At 34.8% G+C, this 13,247-nt stretch overlaps 1 protein-coding gene across 10 annotated transcripts in view; it reads left to right on the forward strand.

The window, feature by feature from the left end:
• MYO9A (myosin IXA) overlaps positions 1–13,247 on the forward strand; it is a 297,273-nt gene that overhangs the window by 93,003 nt on the left and 191,023 nt on the right. For all 10 annotated transcript variants that reach the window (XM_059180512.1, XM_059180509.1, XM_059180516.1 and 7 more), the window contains 3 exons: positions 2,814–2,903; positions 7,957–8,073; positions 12,002–12,136. In XM_059180512.1, the coding sequence (XP_059036495.1) occupies positions 2,814–2,903; positions 7,957–8,073; positions 12,002–12,136 (342 nt within the window). The remainder of the gene's footprint in view (positions 1–2,813; positions 2,904–7,956; positions 8,074–12,001; positions 12,137–13,247) is intronic.

A 13,247-nucleotide genomic window follows, 5' to 3' on the forward strand; every position in this document is an offset into this window, starting at 1 on the left:
TCATTTTGATGATTTGTGTTTATCTAGGAAATTAATATGTTGATTAAATGTTTACAATTTTTTTTTGGCATTCTTTGTAAATGCTATGTTAATATTTAAAACCTTTTTCTCTATGGTGTTGACTTTGTATTTCTTAATGTTTGTGTTTCTTAATTTTTGTGATTTAGTGAGAATTGTCTTTTATTTTTTATATTCAAGTAATTGGCTTTTAGATTTATTAGTTCTACCATTTTACTTAATTAATGTCTTAATTTTTGTTTTAACGTATTTCCTTCTTCATTTTCCTGTTAAATTATGAATTAGTCTCAGTATACAGTATATACAGAAAACAATATAATAAACACCTGTGTACTCACAATTCCACTCATGTAATAAAATATTGCAGGTAATTGTAGCTCACTTTGTACTCTGCTACCCTAGAAGTAAACATTGTTATGAGTTTGGTGTTTATCATTCCCATTCTATTTTTCTATTTTCAAAATAGGTAGATGTTTATATAAGAATATAAAGCTTTCTATATATTTTCATACTTGTTTCATAAATGTTTTACTGTATCATTCTAATCTTGACTTTTTCATTCTGTACTGTGTTTTTGAGATTTTTCAATACTGATTTAAATATTCTACATGATTCTTTTTAGTTTCTAAAATTTCATTATGTGAGTAAAACAATTTATTTTTCTTAGAGGGGATTGAGGTTATTTGTAATTTCTCATTTATTGGTAGTACTGTGATAGGCATTGTTGTATATGTCTCTTCGTGGACATGTGTGTAAATTATTCTAGAGTATAGTCCAAGGAGTATAGTTTTGGGTTGGTATACACACAGACATAAATAGTTTACTGATATTGACGGATTACTCTCTCTAGTGGTTATACCAGTTTATACAAGTGTATGGAAGTGACATTTGCTCCATGTTGTTGCCAGCCTGTATTTGTTTAATCCTTTAAAAAAATGTCTTGAGTCTACTGCATAGATCATTTATTTTTAAATACTCACTTTTAATAATTGCTTGAGCTCAACAATAAAACTGTTTTTTTTTTTAATCACACAAGTTTTTTCTTAGTTTTCTTGGTTTTGTCATATTTGTGTAATCTGGTATTATTTAATTTTGTTTTTCAAAATATTTTATTTATTTATTTGTTTATTTATTTTTAAGATTTTATTTATTTGGCAGAGAGAGATCACAAGTAGGCTTAGAGGCAGGCAGAGAGAGAAGAAAGGAAGCAGGCTCCCTGCTGAGCAGGGACCTGAGCTCGATCCCAGAACCCTGAATCATGACCTGAGCCAAAGGGAGAGGCTTTACCCCACTGAGCCACCCAGGCGCCCCAAAATATTTTAAATATATGCGAAAGCTTGAGGTCTTATATGTAAACTTTGGCTATTTATTTTTAGTTTTACTGCAGTTTGTAAAGGTAATGTTCCTCAAATTTTTTCTAACTTGTTTTGAATTTGAAGATTGAGTACTGGATGCTACTCATGTAGTAGTGAATGAGAAGGATATTTTGGTATCATTGTATTTTAAAAAATTATTGATCTGTCATGAATTCCTGGTGACAGGGTAATGCTTCACTGTTGTTTTGTAACTCACTTTCTCCTTTATAATTGAATATTTTTTGCTTGATATACTTCATATCATATTATCTACTTAAAATTTTATCAGTGTTATATCTTTATTTGTTTGGGTGCTTTTATAAAATGCCCTTATTTTACCATTTCATGACCCTCAGCATGGCAAAAGTCAGTAGTGTGATAATAACAAGTATATTCAAGGTTTGAAGAAATAGGAATGCTCAGGGCTGATCAGAGAGCAGATTGGTGAGAACTATGTTTAGTAGTTTGGCAATATCCTTTAAAGATGACAGTGTATATGCTATAACCTAGTAATTCTACTTTTAGATTTGTACTTCAGAGAAATTCTTGAACTCATATGCAAGACTATTCAGTTTATTTCCTAATAGTGCACAATGGTAAATAGTGTAAATGTCTATACATAGAAGAATAGATTACACACTGCCATAATTTATATACTGGGAAGTTATATAGTATTAAAATAAATAAGCTTGATCTAAATTATCAATGTAGTTAAATCTCAAAAACATATGGGCAATATGATTCCATACAGATAAGAGTTAAATACACTTGGCAGTATAATGTATAATGTATACATTATAGTGCAGTGTATATATATGTATATGTGTATATATATAATACAGTATAATGTATTATTTACAAATATATGTAATATATGTATATTAGATATGTATAAAAACCCAAACTGAGATGATAACTTACAAATTCATCATGGTATTTACCTCTAGAGGGAATGAGAACAAAGGAAACATCATCTTTATTTTAAAATTAACATGTGTAAATAAATATAAAACATCTGAAACATAAATAAATACTCATGGTAATGTTCCTAGAATTAAAGAAGTATTGTCACTTTTTAATCTTTGCTAGTTGTGGGATTATGGTTGATCATCTTAAAATGTTTTTTTGCACTATTCTATATTTCCATATTTCACACAAAGAAACATACTTCTCCATTATGATCAGAAAGAAAACTTTAAAAAGACCCATCTGTCTTACGTACCCTCTCTTTTCTGGGGGGGGTGGTGGGAAATAGGGTGAGTGGAATGTTTGACTTTCACTTTGACCGGTATTTAAATGATTAAATGTATTGTCTTTGTTTTTTCTATTGTCTATTTACTAATCTCATTAGAGATTTTTTCTTTATTTGGATTGTCAATAAATAATTCAGCTCATTGTCATAAATCTTATACACTGAATTTTTTTTTTTCTGTTGTTTAGGTTAAAGAAGAGATGCTATTTGAAGCGTTAGTTACAAGGAAGACTGTGACAGTGGGAGAAAAGCTTATCTTGCCATATAAGCTGGCAGAGGTATGAATAGATTTTTTTAAGATCAGAGTACTCTGAACAGTTTTAGAAGTTTGAATTTATGCCCTTTCCTTTAACAGAATGAAAATAATAACAATACAGTGTTGATTGAAATATTTTCTGTGCCCTTGAAATTCAGTTATGAATTTTCCATCAACTTGAAAACTTTTTTTTTTTTTTTTTTTTTTTTTAAAGATTTTATTTATTTACTTGAGAGAGAGACAGTGAGAGAGAGCATGAACGAGGAGAAGGTCAGAGAGAGAAGCAGACTCCCCATGGAGCTGGGAGTCCGATGCGGGACTCGATCCCGGGACTCCAGGATCATGACCTGAGCCGAAGGCAGTCGTCCAACCAACTGAGCCACCCAGGCGTCCCTCAACTTGAAAACTTAAAGTTGAATATGATTTTAAGCAATGGGCATGCATTTTTCTTCTGAGATCTTAATCTGTTCATTATTGTTTTATATTATTAATATGGGGTGAACAAACAGGTAGTGGATGGATTTACAAATGAGCAGTGTTTGATCGAGTTGATTATTTCTTCTTTAGGCAATTTCTTACATTTCAGAATGTCATACTCTTCTGGTTCGCTTTCTCATTGTTAGGTACTCATTTGTAATTCTTTCTGTTTGCCCTTTCTTTTTCACCTGACCTCTAAAAAATGTAGTTCTCTGGTACATAGTCCTTGTCTTTTCTTCTCTGTATTCCTTAGCTATATTGCTAGATTATCTCACATAGTCCCATTTCTTTAAGTATCATCTGTATACCAAGGCTTCCAGATGAGATTTATTGCTGTCATTGCCATTATTATTATTATTATTATTATTATTATATACTACTCAGCTGTATATGAATGGGAAATTATTGAAAAGCCTACTGTTCTGAAGTGTAATTTAATGACAGTGATGAGAAATCAAACTATGACAGTTATTACAAAAATAGGACAGGAATGTGAGATTAGAAGAAACAGGGGTCGGGAAATAGTGTAGAAATGTAGAGAATGCTTTTTAGGCTGACACTGATCCATTTATCCTATTTTTTGGGTTCTTACTGCCATCAAGTCTATATTTCTTCATTATGTCGTGAGTCTTAGGACATAATCTCCAAATTTGAGCGCTCCTTTCTAAACAACAGAAAAAGCCAAACCTTTTAAAAAGTTTTGCCCTTCTTTTACATAAAGTTTCAGTACTTTTATATTTTCTTTCGTAACTTTTTTTTTTAAGACTTTATTTATTTATTTGACAGAGATCACAAGTAGGCAGAGAGGCAGGCAGAAAGAGGCGGGGAAGCAGGTTCTCTGCTGAGCAGAGAGCCCAAGGCGAGGCTCGATCCCAGACCCTGGGACCATGACCCGGGCCAAAGGCAGAGGCTTTAACCCACTGAGCCATCCAGGCACCCTCGTAACTTTTTTCAATATAAAATATTGAAAATATTAAAATATTATAAAATATAAAATACCTGGGGTGCCTGGGTGGCACAGTCGGTTAAGTATCTGACTCTTGGTTTTGGCTCAGGTTATGAACTCAGAATTGTGAAATCAAGGCCCGTGTCAGGCTCTGCGCTGGGCAATGTGGAGCCTGCTTGAGATTCTCTCCCTTTGCCCCTTCCCTCTTCTGCTCTCTCTTAAAAAAAAAAAAAAATTCCTAGGGCGTGTAGGTGGCTGAGTGGGTTAAGCCTCTGCCTTTGGCTTAGGTTATGATCTCAGGGTCATCAGGCTCTCTGCTCACAGGGAGCCTGCTTCCCCCTCTCTCTCTGCCTGCTGCTCTGCCTACTTTTGATCTCTCTCTGTCAAATAAATAAATAAAATCTTTAGAAAAAATTCCTTATGTTTATTTACATTTTTAACTTTAAATTCAATTTGCTGTGATGATTTTTATAGATCCTCATTTATTTTTGTTTACATCTGTTTGGTGTATCTATTTTGTGTAGTAAACATTTGAAAATCTTCTTTGTGTTCAGAAATGTTCTAGGCATTAGAGGTAAAATAAGGAGTAGTCCTTAAGGATTTTAATATTTTCTGAAGAGCAGTGGAAGAGTCTTAAAAAGTTTTAAGCAGAAAGGTGTCTTATATTTTTATTTTATTTTTTATTTATTTATTTTAAAAAAGATTTTATTTATTTACTTGACACACAGAGGAAGAAATCACAAGTAGTCATAGAGGCAGGCAGAGAGAGAGGGAAGGGGAAGCAGGCTCTTCGATGAGCAGAGAGCCCGACGCAGGACTAGATCCCAGGACCCTGAGATCATGACCTGAGCTGAAGGCAGAGGCTTAACCCACTGAGCCACCCAGGTGCCCTTATATTTTTATTTTTAAGGGATCAGAGGAGAGTGCATTTTCTATAATTGTGTAGCAAACGTAGTGACTTAATATTTTCTGACACTTTCCATGGATCAGTCTGGGCAAAGATTTATTGGGTCCTCTGCTCAGGGTTTCACCAGGCTGAAGGGTGGCTCAGTGGGTTAAAGCCTCTGCCTTCGGCTCAGGTCGTGGTCCCAGGGTCCTGGGATCGAGCCCCGCATCGGGCTGTCTGCTCCGCGGAGAGCCTGCTTCCTCCTCTCTCTCTCTCTGCCTGCCTCTCTGCCTACTTGTGATCTCTGTCTGTCAGATAAATAAATAAATAATCTTAAAAAAAAAAAAAAAAGATGTCTGAAGAGGCTGTGATCTCATCTGATACTAAGCATCCTCTTCCTTGTTCACAGGTTGTTGACAGGATTTAGTTCCTTGCAGCGTTAGGATTGAGAGCCCTAATTTCTTGTTGACTGTCAAGGCCCTGCTAAGCAGAGTCTGCTTGTGGTCTAGTACACAACATGGCAGTTTACTTCTTCAAAGGACAGCAAGGGACTCTCTGATGGAAAGGCTCAGTCTCTTTTAAGAGATTTCTCTGATTAAGTCAGCCCAGGATAATTTTCCTCTGGTGAATTTAAAAAAAAAATCAGCTGATTTTGGGCCATAATTACATCTTTTAAATCCCTTTGTCATGTAAGATAAGATAGTTTACTGGAGTGAAATTCATCATATTTATAGTCCTGCCCACACTTAATGGGGGGGGGGTTATACAGAATATATATACCAGGGAATGGGAATCTTGGTGACCATTCTTAGGCTTCTAACATAGAGGACAAGAGTGAATGTGGAAAGATGAGTTTAGAGGCCGTGGTAGTACTCCTGAATAGAGAGAGGTTGGCTGCTTTGTCTAGAATAGTGACAAATTGATAGGGAGAAATGGGTGTATTTAAAAAGAGAGACATTTAGGGGTGCCTGGTGGCTCAGTGGGTTAAGCCTCTGCCTTCAGCTCAGGTCATGATCTTAGGGTCCTGGGATCAAGCCCTGCATCGGGCTCTCTGCTCAGCAGGGAGCCTGCTTATCCCCCCTTCCCCCCGTCCTGCCTCTCTGCCTATGTGATCTCTCTCTGTCAAATAAATAAATATTTTTTAAAAAAGAGAGAGAGACATTTAGATGGTAAAATCAACAGAATCTGGCAATTGTTTGCTTACTGGGAAGCAAGAAGAAAGAAGGAAATACTAAGGATAAATCCTAATTTTCTGACTCACACAACTCTAAGAGTATTGATACCATTCATTGAGATAGGAAACACTCTTGTTTGGGTGGGAAAATGTTAATTGGTATTTGGGTTTACTGAAATTAAGCTGTGATAGGACCACATTTGTATTTTTTATGCTACTGTGATTTCTTTTTCTATGTTTTCTTTGTCTTATGCTTGTGTTTTAGTTTTAAAATCTTTTACTTTTGCTGAACTAGACCAGTTTGTATTCATTCTTCCCTCTGGAGAAAAACAGAATAGTTGGTTTCTCTGTGTATTTTATGATTGATTTTTTTGAGTTTTAAAGATACTTTGTTGATTACTTACCTAAGTATAGAATTCTAGGGTTGCATTCCTTTTTCTCTCAGAAGTTGTGAACATTTTCCAATTCAAGTTTCTGGTGCTGAAGATAGAGAATTTGATAGCATCTTCTCTTTCCTGTGTAGGTAATGGTTTAGGTAGTATTTCTTGGGTTAGAAACTTGGAGCTTTTGTGTTTTTATTCACTGGAATTCAGAAATTCATCATTCGTGTGGTAGATTCTAGTATTATCTACATTTTACAAATGTATAAGCTGTAGCTTAAGAGTTTAAGTATCTTGGGCCAAGGTTACAATACTTAGAATAAGTAGAAGAACTAGGATTGGAAGACAGCCTAATTTTTAATCATTATTCTCGATTTCCTCTAAACTTTAGTACAGATACATAAATATGTATCTGAATGTAAAGCTTCAAAATAAATCCCTCGAAATAAATACGTAAGTCATTAGGACTTGTATTCTCTAAGTGGTAGGGCTCAATTCTCTAAAATATGTCCCCCTCCTTTTTTTGGTTGTAGTACTTTCTAAATGTTGATTTTTTTTTAACTAATAGATTTTATTTTTTAGAACAATTTCAGAGTTATAGAAATTTTAAGCAGATAGTACAGAGAGTTTCCATAAACTGGGAAATGCTTGAAGTGAGGTGAAAAAAGAAATTTTATTACTCCATAATGAAAGAATTATTACTCTATCTGGGGATGGAGAAATCCTTGAGGTTATGGTGAATGACAAGCTTGAGACAACCAGAATGTAACGGTGGTAGTATTATGATTATTTTTTAAGAGTCGAGCTAGGATTCCACAGATAACTGATTCCTGTTTGCCAACAGGTTTATTCCTCTGCCTGGAATAGTCTTTCCCGCTTTTGCTTGCAAGTTTGATTTGTTTGTAAATCTCCTATTACACCTTCTTTACTAGATAAAATGTATACCCTAATTTTCAGATACTGTTTTGAACTGAGTGACCTACATTTTATTTTCCTTACCTTTTAGTCTAGATTAGAGTTGAGACTAGATTAGTGATTATGGGTGTATGGAAAACTTCAGTTATAGGCTATTTAAATTGAGAGAAAATAAAATTTCTAATTCAGGATAGTAAGCTCTCTTTATTGGTGGAAAGCAAATACACTTTGTTATAGTATCTTTGGTTAGTGCCATTTTCATTTGTTCTCCAACCCTTTTCTTTTTTCTTTTTTCAGGCTGTGACAGTGAGAAATTCCATGGCTAAATCTTTATATAGTGCCCTGTTTGACTGGATAGTTTTTCGGATTAATCATGCACTTCTGAACAGTAAAGATTTGGAGCAAAATACAAAGGTAGACATATGTTGGATTATTATACATTTTTCCTGGAAATTTTTTTTAAATGATATAATTTAATAATATTTAAAAACACCGAATTATGTAGAGTAATAAGTAAGAATTACCTTTTATCTGTATTCCCTGATGTTTCCCTCCTTATGTATGTTATTACCCTGATATTTAGGAAAACTGTTGTTCTGTATGTCTTTCCAGACCTTTTTCTTATGTACATTTCTGTGGGTGTACATTTACAGAATTGCTTTTAAAATTAAAAATAGAATTATGTTATCTGTATTGTTTCTACCTTGTATCTTTTTTTTTACTTGATATGTCTTGAAATAGGTCTGGATTTCATTATTTTTAATAACTTTATAGTATTATATAGTATGCCTGTATACCATAAATTTCCCCATAAAAATATATTACATTTGTTTTATTGTTATAAATGATGATGTAACAAATATTCTTTGTGTACATTTCTTTAGGATAAAATCCTCAAAATGAATTGCTGGATTTAAGAATATATACATTTTAGAATTTTGTTAGCTACTGCTAAATTGCTTTTCAGAAAAGACTGCACTTCCACTGGTAGTGTATGAAAATGCCTATTTCCTTACACCTTTACTCACATTGGATATTATCAGTCTTTTCATCTACTAATCTGAGTAAGAGGACTATCCCATTTTATTGTCCTTTTTTTCAGTGATAGATAAAAGTCAAGTATTTCCCATGTTTTTTCATCATTTCATTATATATCCTGCTATTTTTATTTTGTTTATTTTGTCTTTTTGTTACTTCTTTCTTGGAGTTACTGTGGTTATTGCAGAGATTCATAGTTTGATAAATATTGCATATATTTTCTCTTGACTTTTAAGATTTGTTTATGTTGTGTTTTAGGGCCCATATTAAATTTTTGTGCAGTTAATTCTGCCATTCTTTTCCTTTTTTAATATTGTGTTATGTTAATCACCATACAGTATATCATTAGTTTTTGATATAGTATTTCATGATTCATTGTTTGCGTATAACATAACTCCAGTATTCACTGCAATCTGTGCCCTCCTTGATACCCATCACCAGACTCACCCATCCCCCCCACCTCCCCTCCCTTCTAAAACCCTCTGTTTGTTTCTTCCTTTATTTTCCTGGGTTTTATTTGTTTTTCTTATGTTGGAAGCCCTTTTGCAGCCCCAGATTGTAAAAACATTTATTCTCATACTTTTAGAATTTAATTTTTTCTCTTTGGGTTTTTTCCCCCATTGGAATTTATTTATTTATTTAAGATTTTGTTTTTAAGTAATCTCTTACATTCAATGTGGGGCTTGAATTCACAACTCTGAGATCAAGAGTCACATGCTCCACTTATTGTGCCAGCCAGGCGCCTCTGGAATTTATTTCTTAATAAGACAGATTTTTTTTTTTTAAGATTTTATTTATTTTATTTGACAGAGATCACAAGTAGGCAGGGAGGCAGGCAGAGAGAGAGGGAGGAGGAAGCAGGCTCCCTGCAGAGCAGAGAGCCCGATGCGGGGCTCGATCCCAGGACCCTGGGATCATGACCTGAGCCGAAGGCAGAGGCTTTAACCCACTGAGCCACCCAAGCGCCCCTAAGACAGATTTTTGATAATTAAATAATTTCAAATCCATTTTTCTCAGCAACATTTTATGGAATAGTCTGCATCTTTAGGGTGATTAAAATGTCATCTTTATTACTTAATCTTCCTGTCTTAAATGTAAAACAGTTCTAATATTAATTTTTTATTGTTTGATTAAGCCTACAGTTAGAAAATTGTAATAGAAATCTAATTTACCAAATGGACTTATTTTTGAAGGTCATTACTTGTACTCTTTTCATAAGGGCTTAGAATTAGCAGAATCAATTAAAGGAAATGATCTTTTTTTATTTTTAAAGATTTATTTATTTGAGAGAGAGAAAGAGTGCAGGTGCATGCAGGGGGAGGGGCAGAGGGAGAGAGTCTCAAGCAGACTTCCAGCTGAGTGCAGAGCCCCCACATGGGGCTGTAGATCCTGTTATCCATGAGATCATGACCTGAGCCAAAATCGTGAGTCAGAGGCTTAACTGACTGAGCCACGCAGGTACCCCAAAGAAAACACTGTTAATGGAGACTTTAAAAAAATATCTTCTCTTGGGGCACCTGGTTTGGCTTAGTCATTTGGGCAGCTGACTCTTGGTTTCAGCTTGGGTCTTGGTCTTGGGGTCCTGGGATTGAGCCCTGTTTGAAGCTCCATGGTCCACAGTCCCTCTGCTTGAGGATTCTTTCTCTCTCCCTCTGCTCCTCTCCTTCCACCTCCTCCCTCCTTGTGCTCTCCCTCTCTCTCAAATTTCTTAAAGAAATCTTTAAAAAAACCCAAAAAACTCCTAGTATTTATTACTCATTATATTAGTTTTCCCAGCATCTCTCTTAGTAATAGTGGAGAAAGATTGTTTTCATTTAACTAAAATTGTCATGTAACTATTTTAAGAATGAGGTGAGGTGGTGAGAAGAATGCTGGCTTGGTGGTATTAGAGCTGATTCCTTATTATCCATAGTAAGAAGTTAGAATAAAGTTTGTAGGGGCAAAATATCAAGACAGAAGAACAAGCATTTGTATGCTATATTGTACTGTTTTATACCAAATAGATAAAAGATTTGAGTGTTGGCTTTAGGGAGCAGAAATTGACAAAGAAGAAGGGATTGTTTTTTTTTTTTTTTTAAAGATTTTATTTATTTATTTGTCAGAGAGACAGCGAGACAGCGAGCGAGAGCGAGCACAGGCAGACAGAGAGGCAGGCAGAGTCAGAGGGAGAAGCAGGCTCCCTGCGGAGCAAGGAGCCTGATGTGGGACTCGATCCCAGGACGCTGGGATCATGACCTGAGCCGAAGGCAGCTGCTTAACCAACTGAGCCACCCAGGCGTCCCGGGATTGTTGTTTTTTGTTATAATTTTTTAGAACTATTTGTACAATTTTTTAAAAAATAAAAATTAAAAAAAAATTGGGGCACCTGGTGGCTCAGTCAGTTGAGCATCTTACTCTTGGTTTTAGCTCAGGTCATGATTTTGTGATTTGGGATCAAGCCCTGAGTCAGGCTCCACACTCAGCAGGGAGTCTGCTTGAGGATTAATCCCTCTGCCCCTCCCCCACTCTCTTTTTCTGTAAAATAAATAAGTCGTTAAAAAGATTGTTTTAAAAATTGGAGAAACCGGGGCGCCTGGGTGGCTCAGTGGGTTAAGCCGCTGCCTTCGGCTCAGGTCATGATCTCAGAGTCCTGGGATCGAGTCCCGCATCGGGCTCTCTGCTCGGCAGAGAGCCTGCTTCCCTCTCTCTCTCTCTGGCTGCCTCTCTGTCTACTTGTGATTTCTCTCTGTCAAATTAATAAATAAAATCTTTTAAAAAAAAATTGGAGAAACCCACATATTCTGATACTTGGTTTCATACTTGGCTTGCACAAGGGTGATTAAACATACTAGTTTAGCTTGGTTTGTAAAGCAGAATTCTTTTGGGGTATAGGAGTGAAAATAGGAAAACTTGAATGGTGTTCTTTGCATAACCTGGAATACCCTAGAAAAACCTAGCTTTAGGTTATTTTTTACTTTCCCATAAGGTGATTCCTTCTATTTCTTTGTCTCTTGGAATTTAGGGATTTCTGAGATTGAGATAACAGGCCACTAACTCTGCTTTGAACATTTTTGTAAATAGTTTATTACATGTGTTAAAATTTTGGATGTGTTTTTATAATTGGGATAAAAAGAAAAAGGTGAACATAAAACTAAAAAGGTTTTTATTTTGTGGAATATTTTGGTTGAACACTGGCTCCCCCAAATTTCCTGTCCACTGTTGCAGAAGAACTTTGAGCATTTTGTTACCTATATTGTGGATATTATTTGTGAAATAAATTTGAGGATCATTTTTTAACCATCATAAATTTTTTCCTATTTTACAGACTTTGTCCATTGGTGTTCTTGATATTTTTGGGTTTGAAGATTATGAAAATAACAGCTTTGAGCAGTTCTGTATTAATTTTGCTAATGAACGTTTACAACACTACTTCAATCAGCATATTTTTAAATTGGAGCAGGTGAGTACTTAAATGCATATGCTTTCCCCCCTCCCATTGTTTCACCCACTTATCTTCATACACATATATACTATATAAATTTTGAGTCATAATTACAAGCGTTTTAAATTTTACACTTCCGTGAAGATACTGGAGTCTTCATGTCCATGTTAGCAAATGAAAAATCCGAGCATAGTTATTGAGCCATACGATATGGGGTTTCCTTTTTTTTTTACCCCCCCTAGACTTGAGGTAGATTAAAAAATACATACTTGCTTGAGTATACCTTTGAATGAAAAGATGCATGAGCTTGGTTTGGGTTTCTGTTGGTGATTTTTAATTGCTACCATGTTTTTATTTTTTTCAATTGCTACCAATTTTTTAATTTGCTTTTAATTCAATTAAAAGTTGAATTTTTAAAATTCAGTTAATTCAAAAAATTTTTAAAAATTTTAAAAAAATTCAAAAATTCAAAAAAATTCATTAAAAAAATTTTAATTGCTACCAATGCTAAGGCTAAATATGCTTGTTTGATTGTTTTGGTCTCTTAATCCAGTTGATTGCTTTGGTGTCTTCTTTATCTGTGGGGTAGAGGAGTTTTTAGTAGAATCTTGAATCAGTTTAGAGTACAGATATAGGGGAATAGGTTGGTGTGGAGAGACCAGAATGGGTAACTAGATATTTCTTGGGAGAAGCTCAGATTGATTTAGAGTCAAAAGAGTGAGGCATCAGTTTCCATGAGAATGCTTACGGTAAATGCAGGGTCAGTGAAAACATGGGTTCCTCCTCTAAACCAAGTTTCAAGTTTGTATAGGAGGATATAAACATTTATCTCAAGGGAAATGGTGAAGAAATGCAATGAACAGGAGGATTAAAACAGGTCTACAAAATAAACAAAAATATCTTATCACTGGGGCTTGTTGCCCTCTGTCCTACCTTTAAGTACATCAGTTTCGCTTAAAGGGTTAGGGGACTGATTAACAGTAGCACAGGCAGCACTAGTTTTGGCCATCTTGATAATGCTTAAAATGTTTATTACATAACTTTTTAGCTAGACCCTCTGATGGAACTATTAAAAGGTAGGCAATACTATTTGTTATAATATTAGCTAACATTTATGTGGTACTTACTA

The sequence above is a fragment of the Mustela lutreola genome, chromosome 7 (assembly GCF_030435805.1).
Source record: "Mustela lutreola isolate mMusLut2 chromosome 7, mMusLut2.pri, whole genome shotgun sequence".
In the NCBI taxonomy this organism is placed as follows: Eukaryota; Metazoa; Chordata; class Mammalia; order Carnivora; family Mustelidae; genus Mustela; species Mustela lutreola.